Below are 18,198 nucleotides of genomic sequence, written 5' to 3' on the forward strand. Positions count from 1 at the left end.
ACATTGCTGCTAATGTCAGTGAAAAAGTCTGTCAGCCCCAAATAGTGTTCTTAGAAGATTGGTCTGGTGCCAACGAAGGACTATGACCTTGGCCTGTAGCTAGATGTTCAATGGTTAGAAAGCATTGGGGCAAGAGGTTCATGAGTTTGCATGTTTTTTAGAGCTCATTACCCCAACTGCAGGCGCAACTCTGATCAGTTGTCAATATTCTTGCCGCACATTCCATCTGTCCCAATTACTTGAGGCTAAGCATGGATAGAACTGTCTTTGCAAACCCCCAACTCAAATAGGTGGGATATTTATTGCATTATTTCTAATTGTCCCCATCCCATGCTTAAATCTGTACCGATTAATTGGAAGGAATTTTCAGGGGGAAATATGTGAAAGGAGGTCTCCTGGTCTGGATGTATGGGGAAGGGGTCCCTTCACATGTTATATATTGCTGCTCTGATCCCGATTAGACAGATAGAACTATGGCTGGGAGCATAGATGAGGCTGGTTCTTATTTCAAACTGGAGAAATGAAGACTTAAATGATGATCACCCCTTCAACTAACACTTATTCTACTAACACCTACTCTGTGCCAGGTGCTATCCTACTGGGAATAACAACACACAAGACAAAGTCCTTTCCCTCTGGGAATTTCCCCTCTAATGCAGTTTCTCAACCTCAGCACTATTGACAGTTCATGCTGGGTAACTTTGGAGGACTGTCCTATGCACTCTAGGATGTTGAACAGCATTCCTGACCTCTACCCACTAGATGCCCGCAGAATATCCTCATTGTGACGACAAAAAATGTCTCCAGACATTGCCAAATATCCCTTGGGGGGCAAAATTGCCCCCAGATGAGAACCATGGTTCTAGTGTGATTAGAAAGATACACCATAAACAAATGAAAATGATGCGTTATAAAGAAAATAAAATACAGCAGTAAATTTATCTTGGGTTGGTCTACTTTTAATCAGAGAAAGCCTCTCTGAGGAGGTGGCATAGAGCAGAGACCCAAATGCAGAGGCCTCCATTCATACATTCTGCTGGAATTTTATTTCCTCCCCCTCAAGTCACCATACACTTTCCAACTCATCTCCACTTTTAGCCCTTTGGCATAGACTACTGCCAGCTGCTGTCTTGTTTCTGCTGTGTTTTGCCTGTCAGCCCTCATCCACTCCCCAGTTTACTTCTTTGCCCACCCCACCTTGATATCCTCATTATCCAATGCAATGGTCTTTTTACTGGTGATTCTGGCACAACAAAGGAAAATTAATGCTCAGGACAAGAATTAACTTAAAATTGTTTATCAGACAAATGTTTCCGGAGTTCCCAACTTCCCTGTCATAAATGAGTCTATTATAACACACTCTTTCTCCTTGTCCCTCTTTTCTCTTCCCTAATCCTGACCTGACACCAGACCTTCTCAGATCTCCTGTCCCCTTAAAGAACCCTTCCTCTTATGTCTTTGCATTGAGTTTATAACCCAAAGCCCTACCTCTAGGACTTACAAATTTCAAAATGAACATTTTAACTCAGACACATACTTAAGAGGAATATTGTCATCCCTGGAAATCAGAAATATTTTTTTTCAAAATGACTTTATTTTATTTATTTATTTAGAGAGAGTGTATGCACAAGTCGGGAAGGGGCAGAGAGAGAGGGAGAGAGAGAGAATCCTAAGTAGGCTCGATGCTGTCAGCTCAGAGCCTGAGGTGGGGCTATATCCCACAAATCATGAGATCATGACCTGAGCTGATATCAAGAATTGGAGGCTTAACTGACTGAGCCACCCAGGTACCCCCAAAAGATGTTTTGATAATAACTAAAGTAAGGTATTGCAGAAGGTTTCTGGCATGGTGAGTTCTCTAACTTTTGGCGTCTCATCATTTTTAGGAGGAGTATATGCTTTTATTGATGAGGTGCTTTTTAAAAGTAGACTTTAGGGGTGCCTGGGTTGCTTAGTTGGTTAAGCATCCGAATCTTGGTTTAGGCTCAGGTCATGATCTCCTGGTTTGTGAATTGGGGCCCTGCATCAGTCTCTATTCTGACAATGCAGAGCCTGCTTGGAATTCTCTCCCTCTTTCTCTGCCTCACCCCACCTCTCTCTCTCTCTCTCTCTCTCTCTCTCTCTCTCTCAATAAATAAGCTAAAAAAATAAAAGTAGACTTTATTTAAAAAAATTATTTTAACATTTTATTTTTGAGACAGAGAGAGACAGCGCATGAGAGGGGGAGGGGCAGAGAGAAAAGGAGACAGAATCCTAAGCAGGGTCCAAGCTCTGAGCTGTCAGCACAGAGCCCGATATGGGGCTGGAACCCACGAGCAGTAAGATCATGACCTGAGCTGAAATCAGATGCTTAACCAACAGAGCCACAAGATTCCCCCAAAATAGACTTTATTTTTTAGAGCAGGTTTTAGATTCACAGTAAAACTGAGTGGGAAAATACAGAGTACCCCCTGTTGCCACACATGTACAATCTCTCCCAGTATCAACATCCTGCACCAGAGTGGTATATTTATTATAATCAGTGAATATACATTGATACATCATTATCACCCCAAATCCATAGTTTATGTTATGGTTCACTCTTGGTACAATATGTTCTGTGGGTTGGTTAAATGTATAATGACATGTATCCATCATGGTAGCAAATAGAATAATTTCACTGCCCTACGAATCCTTTGTGTTCTGCCTATTCATTCCACCTTAACCCTAGTCCTTGGCAACCACAGATCTTTTTACTGTCTCCATAGCTTCGCCTTTTCCAGAATGTCATATAGTTGGAATCAGTATGTAGCCTTTTCAGATTGACTGTTTACACTTCGTAATAATACATTTAAGATTCCTCCATGGCTCGATAGCTCATTTCTTTTTAGTGCTGGATAACATTCCATTGTCTGGGTATGCCATGGTTTATTTATCCATTCACCTACTGAAGGACATCTTGGTTGCTTCCAAGGTTTGGTGATTATGAATAAAGCTGCTATAAGGATTCATGTACAGACTTTTGCATGGACATAAGTTTTAATTCATTTGGGTAAATACCAAAGAATACAGCTGGTGGCTCATACATAGTAAGAGTATGTTTATAAGAAACTGCCAAACCATATTCCTAACGGACTATACCATCTTGCATTCCTACCAGCAATGAAAATTCCTGTGGCTTCACTTCCTGACCAGCATTATCAGTGTTATCAGTGTCTCGCACTTTGGCCATTCCGATAGGTGTGTAGTGGTATTTTATTGTTTTAATGAATTTCATCTTTAAATTGGGAAAAATAACTATTAATTCACAGAATTGTTCTAAGGGTTAAATGAAATAACATATGTAAAACACGTAGCACATGGCACAAGAACAGACACTCAGATCAATGGAACAGAATAGAGAACCCAGAAATGGACCCACAAACGTATGGCCAACAATCTTTACAAAGCAGGAAAGAATATCCAATGGAATAGACAGTCTCTTCAGCAAGTGGTGCTGGGAAAACTGGACAGCTACATGCAGAAAAATGAACCTGGACCACTTTCTAACATCATACACAAAAATAAGCTCAAAATGGATGAAAGACCTAGATGTAAGACAGGAAGCTATCAAAATCCTCAAGGAGAAAGCAGGCAAAAAGCTCTTTGATCTTGGCCGCAGCAACTTCTTACTTAACACTATCTCTGGAGGGAAGGGAAACAAAATCAAAAATGAATTATTGGGACCTTATCAAAATAAAAAGCTTCTGCACAGCAAAAGAAACAATCAGCAAAACTAAAAGGCAACTGACAGAATGGGAGAAGATATTTGCAAATGGCATATCAGATAAAGGATTAGTATCCAAAATCTATAAAGAACTTACCAAACTCAACATCCAAAAAACAAATCATCCAGGGAAGAAATGGGCAAAAGACATGAATACACACTTCTCCAAAGAAGACATCCAGTGGCCAACCAATGCATGAAAAATTGCTCAACACCACTCATCACCAGGGAAGTACAAATCAAAACCACAATGAGATACCACCTCACACCTGTCAGAATGGCTAACATTAACAACTCAGGAAGCAACATATGTTGGCAAGGATGTAGAGAAAGGGGAACCCTTTGGCACTGCTGGTAGTAATGCAAACTGGTGCAGCCACTCTGGAAAATGGTATGGTGGTTCCTCAAAAAACTAATATTAGAACTACCCTATGACCCAGCAATTGCCCTACTAGGTGTTTATCCAAGGGATACGGGTGTACTGTTTTGAAGGGACATATGTACCCCAATGTTTATAGAAGCAATATCAACAATAGCCAAAGTATGGAGAGAGCCCAAATGTCCATCAATGGATGAATGGATAAAGAAGATGTGGTATATATATGTACAATGGAGTATTACTCAGCAGTCAAAAAGAATGAAATCTTGCCATTTGCAACTACGTGGATGGAACTAGAGGGTATTATGCTAAGCAAAATTAGTCAGAGAAAGACAAATATATGACTTCACTCATATGAGGACTTTAAGAGACAAAACAGATGAACATAAGGGAAGGGAAACAAAAATATAAAAACAGGGAGGGGGACAAAACAGAAGAGACTCTTAAATATGGAGAACAAACAGAGGGTCACTGGAGGGGTTGTGGGAGGGAGGATGGGTTAAATGGGTAAGGAGCATTAAGGAATCTACTCCTGAAATCATTGTGGCACTATATGCTAACTAATTTGGATGTAAAAGAAAAGAAAAGAAAAGAATAAAAAAAGCCCATGTAGCACAAAGTAGCATTTTAAGAGGCACTTAATAAATATGAGTTTAAGAGGCACTTTAATAAATCTGATTAAAATTTACAGTCTATGAATTCTTTCACATCTGGTCCACAATCTTTCCCCTGGGTTTGTCATTACTATTGGTATATACGTCGAGGTCTCTTAATACTGTTTAATTTTTGGAGGCTGCTCTAGGTAAGGGAAAGCTTTAAGAATGTTAATTTGTGGTTAAGAGAACTAGCCTTTCAATTAGACTCCATTCCTAACAGTCTTCAACCAAACTCAATTTTAAAATAATAATATGGATAAATGTTATTTTTAATAAAATTGGCCAATAATTAAGACAGTCATTTTCTTAAGTATAAAATTTAGGCTCTTATTTTTAATTTTCTTAATATTTATTTATTTTTGAGAGAGAGAGAGGGAGAGCGAGCATGAGTCAGGGAAGGGCAGAGAGAGAGGGAGACAGTGAATCCCAAGCAGTTTCCATGCTGTGAGTGCAGAGCCTGATGTGGGGCTCAAACTCATAAATCGTGAGATCATGACCTGAGCCAAAAGTCAGATGCTTAACCAACTGAGCCACCCAGGCACCCATAGGCTTATCAGTCTTAAAACATCCCATGTTATATTTTCTCTTGTTAACACCAGTGACAACAGCTGGAGTAATTAATAAAGTAACTGGTGCTTCTTTGGGCTTGCTTGCTTGTAAGAGCACAGATCCTGGGTCCAGACTTTTAACTGAAAACAGTTAAAGTCCTGGCTCTACCACTTACTAGCTGAGTAACTGAGAAAGTATTTAGCCTTCCTCAGACTCAGTTTCCTGTCAAATGTAGATATAATAGTATCTACTTCAAAGTGTTGTTAGGATCATCAAAAGAGTTATTATATGCCAAGTGCTTAGAAGAGTGACTGCCACATAGTAATTGCTGTATTGGTGTCAGCATTGTTTTGTCATCTTGTCTGAAAAAGATAGACATATTGCATATTTCTATACTCCTACCCACCTCCACCACCATGCTTAAGTAAAGACTATGCTTTTTAAAAAACTTTTTTTAATATTTACTTTTTTATTTTTGAGAGAGAGAGAGAGAGAGAGAGAGAGTGTGAGTGGGGGAGAAACAGAGGGAGAGGGAGACACAGAATCCAAAGCAGGCTCCAGGCTCTAAGCTGTCAGCCCAGAGCCTGACATGGGGCTCGAACCCATAAACCGTGAGTTCATTACCTGAGAAGAAGTTGGACACTCAACCGACTGAGCCACCCTGATGCCTTAAGCAAGACTATTCTTGCATTAAAAGCTAGTTTCATTATTTGTCTTGAGTTCAAAAGGTGTCATCAAATAAAACTCACTTTTATAATTTCAACAGCCATTCTTGCTCAATGGGCATTCAATTAGTAGTAAAACAAAAAGATAGTTGTATTGTTTTCTGCTTATGATTTAATAATCAAATTTAAAATTGTAGATGAGATCACTATCCACACAGATAATTTCTATTAGCATTTGGCATACTACGACCTTCCAGACCTTTATAAAAGCATGAGGCACAATCACAGGCACACACACATTTATTAAAGGAACACCTAACCAAACAAATAAAAACTAATGGAATTAACCTATACATGCTGTATTATTACCTCATTTTTATTTTTTTTTTTCAATATATGAAATTTTATTACCTCATTTTTAAATTAAATTGAACAAGTCATAGGTATATTCTTGTATCAAAAGTACAATAAATAATTTTAATATAGTATTTCACTGTTTGAATGTAGCATAATTTTTTTCATTGAAGTAGAGATGACATATAGTATTATATTAGTCTCAGCTGTACAACAGTGTTTTGACAATTATATATATTATTCAATGCTCATGCTTACCAGGATAAGTGTAGTTACCGTCTGTCACGATATTACACAATTTAAATTTTCTTTTTTTTAATTAAAATTTTCTTTCTAATATACATTTATTTTTGGGAGAGAGATGGAGCAGAATCAGGGAAGGGGCAGAGGGAGAGGGAAACAGAATCCATAGCAGGCTCCAGGCTCTGAGCCATCAGCACAGAGCCTTACACGGGGCTTGAACCTACGAACCATGAGATCATGACCTGAGCTGAAGTCAGACGCTCAACCAACTGAGCCACACAGGTGCCCCAAGCTATTACACAATTTAAAGCAAAATCATATTGATGAGGAAGTAGAGTCTCTCTAGTTTCTCAATATTATAAGCAATAATTAATACTTTGTGTGTTTATAATTATGTGAACAAGGAAGTATTTTAAAATCCAGGTAGATACAAGCATAATTATATTACCTAAGTTTTTAAGTTTTTTGTTCTTTTTTAAAGTTTTGTTGATGCAATGGTGAATGAACAGTGGCAGCAGCAGCAACACCGAGTTGGGTGTGTCTCTGTTAGATAGTAATTGGGCTCTATAATTATCATGTTCCTGGATAATCTACCTGATAATCCTAGAACATTGTTGAACCATGAGTTTTTACAGAGGCACATGCTTCATTGGAAGATAAAGATTTTTTTGTCAGGTCTGTACTTATTTTAAGGGAACATAAGAGCTGTTAAATCTTACATTAATAAAATTCCAGCTTTGTCAATCATTTTAACTACTTAAGAAAAAGGAAGATTAAGGGGGGAATTAGAGCAAAGATTACTGATGAATAATAATGTAGATGTCTGAATATCTGATGCGTCTTCTCTCATAAGGGCCGTTTAAAAGGTACATTTCGTGCTTCTCTGTTTCTAAGTGCTTATGGCCTAATGCCGTGAACTATGTAGTTCAGCTAACTCTCCTTTGGAAAAGAAGTTAGCCGACCAGAAGGGTGGTGATATAGGGTTTGTATCAGTCACAGGAAAATAGCAAATGAAAACCACATACTTTTCCATCTTAATTGGAATGTGATGGTCTGATAAACATAATCATAGCATGTTCTCTCGTTATCATTGTTTTTCAGATATAAAAATGTGCATTTGTTTTGCACTTAAAGATGAGCGGCTGGCTGACCTTTCTTCCTAACTCCAGCAGCATTTTATTTTGCAGATAATCTGCTTCATTAATGAAAATCAGAAGCAGCTTGGAATATTTCGTGCATAATTAATTATCTTGGCAAGAAGATTTATGAATGTAATTTTTCTCAATTGCTCCAATCAGGCATAAGTGAGACAAACAAATAAATTAAAACTAAGTTATTCATGATCTCTTTGTATAAGACAGTGTCAAGGACATCTAAAAGAATTAAGTAAGACATAAGGGCATATAATCTCTTTTTACTACCCAGATCACACATACTTATAAGATACAATTCTTTGCAGGAGGAAAAACTGGTAACAGAATTCACATTTGGAAGGTTTTATAATTTCAGTACCATGTATATCATAATCATGTAGCCATATGTAATCATATTCTTCATCAATAGGCAATTAAAATGGCATCAAAGATGGCACATATAAGCACAGCCTCAGGGCATCAGCCTTGTACCTGGTGGGAAGCTATAAAGCTTTTGTGTGGGTGTGAGCATATACACTTACACACATACAAGTGTATTCTCCTTTATATGATCCTATGTTGTAAACAGGACTTAGAGCTTGAACGGTTGACCAGATTAAATTAACATGAGATAACATAAAAGTGCCTAGGTTAGTGTGTTTTTTAAAAAAGTCTCTGTTTGAATGCAGCTTTCTAACACTGGCTGGCATAAAATCAAAATAAGGATTGAATTATCTTGGAGATACTGATATCTAATAGCTCAGCCCATTAACAGACATACATGACTTTCTAGCCACTCATAGATTAAAATTTATCAGAGTTTTATTTAAAAAAAAATTTTTTTTAGTGTGTATTTATTTCTGAGACAGAGAGATAGAGAGTAAGTGAGGGAGACAGAGAGAGAGGGAGACACAGAATCTGAAGCAGGGTCCAGGCTCTGAGCTGTCAGCACAGAGCCCAATGTGGGGCTGGAACTCAAAAACCATGAGACTGTGACCTGAGCCAAAGTCAGACGCTTAACCAACTAAGCCACCCAGGCGCCCCCATCGGAGTTTTATTTTAACACATAGACTAGCTCTAGAATTTACTCTAAGACATGCCAGCAGTAAATGCAAAGTATCTTACAGTACAGGAGAAGCATATGATTTTACAGCAATAGCAACCCCTCCTAATAAGAATGCATGCTAACCGGTATTGCTTTCAAAGACACTGCATGTCACAGGCCATGCCAGAAGGACTCTGGTGCAGATAGCATGGATATCAATTCTAGCTTTGACATTTACTAGTTACTTCTACACTTCAGTTTCCTTTTCTGAAAATGAGGATAATAATAGTATTTATACATTTTTATAGATTTTCTATAAAAAATGACATTATATATGTAAAAATGTGTAGAGCACAGCTTAACATAAGGTAAGTGCTCAATAAATGTTCAGATGTTCACCATATCATTATATATATTGGTGGTCACTTTCTCAGCTTTACTGGATAATGTCTGCACATAAAATCTTACATGTTGGCCAGATCCCACACCAGTTCTCTAAATTACTAGGTAATCTTAGCTTTCCAAAATATTATGATATGGAGGGAAAATAAATGCCACTTCATGGCTTGGTAGTGAGTGTAGTTTCTTCAGAAAGCCAACTTTATTTGTAAGTTTAAAATTAATTTTTTCAGGGTGCCTGGGTGGCTCAGTCGGTCCAACTTTGGCTCAGGTCATGATCTAACAGCTCATGAGTTCAAGCCCCGCATTGGTCTCTATGCTGACAGGTCAGAGCCTGGAGCCTGCTTTGGATTCTGTGTCTCCCTCTGTCTCTGCCCCTTTTCTGTTCATGCTCTCTCTCTCTCTCTCTCTCTCTCTCAAAAATAAATAAACATTACAAAAATTTTTTAATTAAAATTAATTTTTTTCTCTAACTTTTTTACCCTTTAGCTATTTTTTTAGCTCATTTATTCTTCTTATGGTTGATTATGTAATCATTAAGCTTTGTCATTTCTAAATACTGTTCAATTGGCTTAACAACATTTTAATTAGGCACAATTATTTAAGCCCCTAAATAGTCACTAAGAGGATTGGGGGACACACGCTGTGACTAAATGGCACTCTCTGCAGTGGTAGGACCGGTGATAAAGCTGTTTGATATGGGTGCTCGATGGGAAAGGCTCCGCATTGATCCCTGACCCTCAGACCCTTCCATTGTGTGACAGAGTTCTCTGCTGCTACTTGAGCTGTCTGCTCAGCCCCATGGCTGCCTGTGATCTCCTTCTACCACCCCAATCTCTTTTTCTTCCCTGCCCCTGGTGCTGAAGATTGTTGGCTTTCCTTTTCTCAGCACTGCTACCACCCCAAGCTGGCCAAGAAGTGGGACTCATTCTTTCCTCTACCCTCATTCTCATGGTCCCCAAAGACAAGTAAAGGGTATGATTAATTTTAATGATTTTTATAGGAAGATTTATAAGCAAATAAGATAAACAGCACATTTTGAAAGAATGACAACATCTCTTAAAATTGAGCAGTTATCCTGTCAATATGAGAGTTTCTGACTTTCAGTTTTTCCAACAACCAAGAATGTAGGCCAAAGCTTCAGTGTCAAATCTATTTGTCTGTGTGGCTTAGAAATGGGGATGGTAATGTGAGAATATCAAACTTTGGTCCCACTCCTAAGTAGCCGTATCATGTCTGTTCTTTGTCTCTCTGTCTCTGTCTCTCTATCTCTGTCTCTGTATGTCTCTCTATGTCTCTGTCTCTGTCTCTCTCTCTCTCTTTCTCACACACACACAGGGAATATAATTAACTCCAGGTCACTTATGGTAGAACCCTAAGTTATATTGGGAAAACTGTGCCTTAGATATTTTTGGCAGTAATGCATGTTGCTGGGACACTAGGCTAGTCTCTGTTTCCTTTCTTGAAATAAAGACTTTCTTCTACTACTGGGAGGGTTTGCCCCAATGAATCAGAGGTAATGCTAGAAATAAAATTTAGGCCCAGAGGTTTCCACTGTACTGATTTTATCCACTGGACTAAATGGCTTTCTGTCATTAAGGAGTTGAAAGTAAAGAGCCTACATAAACACAAACGAGTTGAGGCCAGTCTTGGGAAGGGAAGGGAGGAAGTCCTTAGTGCCATTTTTCTTCTGTATAGATGTGAGAAGAAAAATGTTACGTCAACACAAATCAGAATAATTAAATACATAAAATTGTGACTCCAGACAGGGAGATAGATTATCTCCGAAGCTGTTTATAAAGTAACAAATTTGCTTCATGACAAACAACACCTTTTAGCTTTCCTACTACCCACAGTAGAGGATACTGGGATTCCATAATTTGTTGAGAAGATACTAATACCTTCCAGTTGACTTCAGTAATTCATGGAGGGCTTCCAGATTCCACAAAAGAAACATTGTGAACTTTATCCTCCCAGAATCTCTGGAGATGAAGGCCAAATAATCATAAGCCAATAGTTAGTCCCAGAATGCATCTAAAAAGAAACCCAATCCATGTTTTTGGGAGTAATTCTTCTTTCTTCCCCTGTTCCCAAGTCCTCAGGTACAAAAATTAGCAACATGGCTTTAGTGCCTCTTTCCCTAGTATACATTATCACCCAATGGAGCAAATGGATATTTGAAGTTTGGTTATTGCCTAGTCAAATACAGAGCACATTTGACGATATTGCATAGTACAAAATAATGACTACTGGTTTCCCTACTGTAAAAAAGAAAAAAAAAACCTTATGGGAGATAAAATAGTTGTTATAATACTAGCATGCCTTCAAAAACAAAGTAGACATTAAAACTGTCACCTGTGGCCATCCACTATGATTGAAAACAGCTTTATATATGTGTGCATTTTTGATAATTGGAAGAGAGATTATCAAAAATTCCTCGGTTAAAGAAGATAAATAACTGATGCCTTTTCCTCTCCTTTATCAGTTTTTGTCTCTAGTAGTAACCGGTTATTTGTCAAGAATTGTTCTGCACATGGAAAAGAAAATGAAAGTAATTTGAAGAGATTTTCATCTTCCCTTAAGCATTTCTATTAAGGTGGTTTGAATTGCTTATTGCTAGCTCGCCTCCTCCAGCATAGTTTTAAACAAAGATCAAAAAATAAGATCTGATCTCGGATTGTAGAACAAATTGCAGAAAAAGAGACTGGTAGTTTTTGGCGGTCTGATGCATCGCTTTGGGCTGCAGCAGCGGTTCACCTTCGTGCCACCTGAGTGTTTTATTCTTGACTGCCAGCATTTTCTATCACTTGTGCTCCCATGTTTTACTCCTGTCTTTGGAATTCTGTTTGCCCTTGCTGTCGCCTCTACTCACAGCTGGCCTCTTCCTCTCAAGCACTGTTCCTGATGGGCCTGACCCACACATCTGTTCTCTCTAATGCAATATTTCCATTGATTCCCCGTGGTGGTATATAGAACCTATTTCCATGTTAGAATTAGATTTTATAACTATGGTGTTGTGTTTTGGTTTTTTATCTTAAGAATGTTCATAAACATAGCCTATAAGAACCATTTCTTTCCTCTGGAATCCTTTGGTTCTGCAGTGAGAAGAAAAACATTAGACAAGAAAGTATGAATTCTGATCATGACATTTCTGACTCTACCTGTGGAACTTTCCTCTTACTGGTTGTGTGAAGTTGTTTAACCTTGCAACACACCTCCTGGGTGTGTTTCCTCATCTGCTGAAAAGCAAATCTCTCCATAGAGGAGGGATGTAAAGATTGGATGAGGTAACTTGTAACCTGGCTAGAGTAGTCCCTGCCCCCTTTCTTCAAAGGTTGGGTTCATATCTTTTACTTTCATTTTCACTTCCCAACAGGGTGTTGAGGTGGGGATGGGTTGTCCAACAAGCTAGCCCTTCTTTGCCCAGTTAGTGCTCTCTTCCCGCCTTTCCCCTCAACTCTCCTTCATACATCTTCAGTTGCTGCGTTTGAGTCTCAAAAAATGCTTGAGTCTCGTCTAATCAAATAAAGAAAAAAAGTGCAGGGAAGCCCCTTTGATTGCCTCTCCTTCCTTAAAGCTGTCATTACATCCCTCCTTTACTGAAGCAATAAGCTTCTTTGGAAGTGTCATTAACTCTACTTCCTTAGCCTCCACTCAGTGGTCCATAAATGCTTACCAACTGAGATATCATTTCAACGTTCTTCTGTCTCTACTCTTTTAAATTGCCTTTAATTAAAACTCAGTCCTGGAGCACTTGGGTGGCTTAGTCAGTTAAGCGTCCGACTTCAGGTTAGGTCATGATCTTACAGTATGTGAGTTTGAGCCCCGTGTCGGGCTCTGTGCTGACATCTCAGAGCCTGGAGCCTGCTTCCGATTCTGTGTCTCCCTCTCTCTCTTCCCCTCCCCTGCTCGTGCTTTATCTTTCTCTCAAAAATAAATAAACATTAAAAAAACTCAGTCCTTAGATCTACAATTAACCAACATGGATAGTCTGAATATCCTTGAATAGTGGAACCATTCAGTAAAGATACAATTCAAGTCATATAAGTGATTTCAAATTTTCTAGTAGCCACATTAAAAACGTAAGGAGTCACATAAAAAGTGAAAAGCAATTATACATGTTGTTTAAGCTAACAAATCTAAAGTAGTAATTCAATATTTAACCAATTCTAAACTTCTTAGCAAGGTATTTTTATTATTTTGTATACAAAGTCTATGAAATTTACTGTGTATTTTATACTCAGAGCACATCTCAGTTTGGGCTTGGCACAATCCAAGTACTCAATAGCCATTTGTGGTCAGTGGCTACCATATAGGATGGTGCAGGTCTACATACAGCATTTGAGTGCATTTTCCTGGCACTCATCCCTAACTTCCAAGGCAGCTCTTGGTTCTCATTGAACACCCCTGATCGCTCCTTCTTTGAATCTGCTGACTTCCCTTCTCTTTCTATGTCCCTTCACTCCCTGATAGGTGTTCCCCTTCCCTCCCCAAAAAAGATCTCTACTCCTTCTCTATGTTAGTTTTTACCTCCACTGGGCACTGAGTACCTAGAATGTCATATAAAATTGGTAGGATGATCATGAACACATTACTGAGATTAAGCTGGAAGGTAGGAACTGAGAAGAGAGAGGAAAAATGTTGCCATTTCTCCCTTAATCCATCACTGCCCAGAACTGATTTCCACTGCATACTCTGAACAGTTTATTTCTTCCTTCCTATCTATATCCCCTAAACTCTTGGCTCATGTTTTCATCCTCTTGCAAGGACCATGTTCTACAGAATGTTCTGATGCATCATTTACTGTACTTCTCACTCAGGCTTTTGGACAGCAGCTGATATAATTTAAACGCTTATAAAAAGTGCTCTTGGAATATCTATGCAGCTGTCTGCACTAGCTACTTGTGAGATGCAATGACTGATTTATTAGGTGGCAGAGTATTATGGTTGACATACTCTCAGTAATTTAGGTGTCCTGATTTTACATCGGAAGGACTCTGAGAGCCTATTCCGTGTGCATCCCACACCACCGCACAGTAAATCTGATCTAAGAGGCTGCTCATGTGTGTGATGCCTCATGATGAGATGTAACACCCCTACGATGAACTATTTCTGAGTTTTATACCAACTTGTTTTTATGTTTCTTCCCAGGGTGCATTTGGTAGTAAAAATGTGTAGATCTAGAGAGTCAGCATGCTTTATCAGGAAGGTATGTGATCAGAATGCACAGAATACCAACTTAGATCTTAAACTGCATTCGCCTATAGGGAATAATATTGCCATACAGGAATAGTATCCTTTGGGTGTTGAAATAGTATTTGCCAAATCTAGGGGATGAGGTCAGTAGATACCTTTTAAAAATCAAAACAACTCACTCCTTCCTTTCATCACTGATGGCATGTGCTAGATGACAAGACTTTGACTCACAAAATTGAGTAGGATTATCTGAGAATTCAGGGTTCTCACCTGTTTTTAGAGATTAGCAAACACCTGTTTGTACCTATTTTTTATTCACTCAGATTCTATATTAACTTTCCCTATTAAAGCATTCTTGAAATTTCTGAGTTCCTCCCACATTGGCTAAGAATAAATAAAATTCACTTCCAGTATTTAATAAGATAAATGCTCTCTTTAAGTTAGTTATATTCACGATCCATTTTTCTTTGATGAAGCCTTTAAATCATTCCTCTAGTTGTGTATTTATATGGGCTTACTGCATCTTTTGTGAGAAATTATTTTAATAAAAATAAATTAATGAATAAATTTTTAAAAATTTCATGTTTATTTTTGAGGGAGAGAGAGAGAGAGCGAGCGAGCACACATGCAAGTGGGGAAGGGGCAGAGAGAGAGAGGGAGACACAGAATGTGAAGCAGGCTCCAGGCTCTGAGCTTTTGGCACCGAACCCGATGCGGGGCTCAAACTCACGGACCGCGAGATCATGACCTGAGTGGAAGCCAGATGCTCAACTGACTGAGCCACGTAGGTGCCCCATTAATGAATAAATTGTATAGCACTTGATAAAATACTCTCTGTGGGTTCTAATATGCATACTGTACATATCATCTAGTTCTAATTGGGTTAATAGAAATATAGATTATCTTCAAATAATTGTAAATACACTAATACAATATTTAGATATGGAGGTTATCTAATGTGCACATTATGCACAGCTTACCAAATATTCTGAAAAAAATGAGGTGCACTTCACATGAAAATTGCTGTAGGGTTACTATTACTTTTTAATTGCACGGTTGTTATCTTAAAATGCCAGTTAGCAAAGATTTCCAGTTAGCGGAAACCTGGAGAAACCCTCTTGCCCCCAGTTGTACTGCTTATTCCATGCTGAAAAATGCTAAGTGTTGGTATAAACCATTTTATCTCATAACCAGCTTTGTGATATCAGCCCTGTATTGATAATGGAATGTTCTATTCTAGATAACTCCTAACTTGATTTTTGCGTAGTGTGTGTGTGTGTGTGTGTGTGTGTGTGTGTGTGTGTAGGGGGTACATTTATTATGTGGAGAGCTTCAGGACTAACCTAGCTTTCTCTTTGACCACCTGGTTCATGCATTTCTCCATGTTATAGGAGTTCAGAAAATCCCGAGGCTGTTGCGGATAAGACAACCTAGTCTGTAAAAAGACATAGTATAATGTTTGAGCACTGCCCACCATTCTGAATGGGGTGCCAGGATTCATTTTTCAGGTTTGAAGTAATTCTCCCTAATGACCAGGGCTGTAAGACTTTAGGTGATCTAAGATGGCAGCAGGGCACAGTGGAAAGAGAATGAACTTTGGATTAATGTAGGTTTGCAGGCAAATCCTGGTTCTGCCTCTTACTGTATGGCCCTGGATAAGCTGCTTCACCTCTCCTCACCACTACAGTGATGATATCGTACTTGTTAGAGAGTTGTGGAGAGAAATAGAAATGAGGCCCAAAAAGCAAGTAGCAAACTGTCTAGCATGTTGTGTGTGGGCTATTAGGGATCAGTAGCTGTGATGTGATCATGAAGATAATACTGCGTAGGATTTGAGAGTGAAATCCTCTTTGATTTAACTGGAATAAGGAATCTGCATCTAGGGTCTCCATATCAGCAGTCCTATGTCCACTTATGTCACCATTTAAAAATGTGCAGCTTCTTTCAAGTCTTTTGCTATTTGTTGTTTCAACCCTGTGTAAAACATGTATTATAAATCAAGTCTAAATGAATGTGAGTCATGCCCTTAGCTATTTATTATATCAACAGAATTTTAAAAACTTCTCCATTTTCTGAATACAGATTTTCAGCAATTGCAACAAACTAAGTATTTTTGCATTGTCTTTTTAGAGTGGAAATATAATTCTACATATGCTGTTTAATAGCTTCATGTGAGTTTATGTAATAACTATACTCACATTCATATTCTTATCCAGAAAAGATTTATATCCTAAAAGAATGCATGATTTATAGACTGCAGGAACCTATTTTGTTGTTAGCAGATTTTTGAATTATTTTCTTTATTCCGTGTAATCTACTTAACTGATATATCATTTTCATGCTTTTCAGGAATTGCCCTATTTTTTTCTCTTATGTAGAGATTGAAATGAAGAAAAAATAAAAACCCAATCATATGAATTTAACATGTGAAATGAGCTTATGTAAAAAGAGACTGAAATAGCTTAAGTTTTGAAAAATTAAGAAAATACTTCTGAATTTCTACTTGCCTTTTCTAATCACTTGAACTTTGGTTTCTCTTTGTTGCTTCTTACCTAGGTTACTTGTTGGTTTCAGAAAACCATAAAAGATTTACAGGAACAAAGTCTGGGCTCATCACTTTCAGATAATGAGGAACTAATCTGTAAGCATGAGGAATTGATAATAAAAGCAAAGGTAAGAGACACATTAAAAAATAATTTAAAAATGCATGGACTTCTTTTGAATACACTTCTGTAGGTAATATAGAGAAATACCAAAACTCTCTCTGAGTAATCACTATTTACACAGAAAAGATTCTGATAGCATTAGCTAATACCACTGCCTACTGACTGGGCTTCTAGAGTAATAACCAACAAAACAGCCTCTACAACAATAATAACTATCTTCTTTTGAATAGTTAGTATGTATCAGACACTGTATTCAAGAGATGCGTTATATAAATGATCACAAACCCATAAGGGGTAGGTATTGTTTTAGAGATCAAAACAAACAAAAAACAGAGGCTTGGAGATGCAAAGTAACTTGACCAATGTAACATATCTTGTCAGTGGCAGAGCTGAAATTTGATTCCAGGTTTTGTCTAACTCCAAGGACCAAACTCTTAAACGACATTCTTCTAGCTTTCTAAAAAAATCTTTTCCCTACATGAAGTCTCATTATGCTATTACTTTTATGATTCCCAGGCATAGTTTCTTGCTGTTCCCACTTATATTTCCCCATTTCCTTGACTTGTTTCACATTTCTTCTTTTTGTAAAAAAGTAATGGCTACTGGCCAGTCAACCACTTGTAGGTATGTGGAATGTGCAAAATGGAATCATGAAATACTGAAAGCAAGATGAGCAGAGTGGCCGGCTGTGTAGAGGGGCTCCTCTCCCCCTGGCGTCTTGTTATTTGGAAATTGATTCATTTGTATGTGTGGGGTCTATAAATACTTTCCAAAGTTCTTTACACGTGCCCCATTTTAATCTGTAAGGAAACAAAAGTTCATTTGTAGTAGATTGAGTGGGAACAGTGAAAACTTTAATCAGTATCAAGACTTAGAGAACTTTCTATTATTAATATCTTGGGTGGTTGATAGCTATAGATTACAGCAAGTCTTGAAACTCTGGAAAACAATGGGCGAGCACTACTAGATAAGGGTTGAAACTAAGGAAGACAAACCAAATAAATATTTACATGTTTGGAAGGGTGGGATTGGCAGCAGGCATGGGGAGGGGGGACAGGCAGGGGAAGAAGTAGACTGCATTTATCTGGACTGAAGTCTCAGAGAGATCATGATGCTTTTGTTTGTTTATTTATGGCTTCTCTCTGAACACTGCAGTATACATAGGTAT

The 18,198-nt window shown here is 38.1% G+C and overlaps 1 protein-coding gene across 4 annotated transcripts in view; it reads left to right on the forward strand.

Annotated features, from left to right (window-relative positions):
• CCDC141 (coiled-coil domain containing 141) overlaps positions 1–18,198 on the forward strand; it is a 203,580-nt gene that overhangs the window by 64,320 nt on the left and 121,062 nt on the right. For all 4 annotated transcript variants that reach the window (XM_060621974.3, XM_060621976.3, XM_060621973.3 and 1 more), the window contains exon 6: positions 16,921–17,037. In XM_060621974.3, the coding sequence (XP_060477957.3) occupies positions 16,921–17,037 (117 nt within the window). The remainder of the gene's footprint in view (positions 1–16,920; positions 17,038–18,198) is intronic.

Source organism: Panthera onca, chromosome C1 (assembly GCF_046562875.1).
Source record: "Panthera onca isolate mPanOnc1 chromosome C1, mPanOnc1 haplotype 2, whole genome shotgun sequence".
Classification (NCBI taxonomy): Eukaryota; Metazoa; Chordata; class Mammalia; order Carnivora; family Felidae; genus Panthera; species Panthera onca.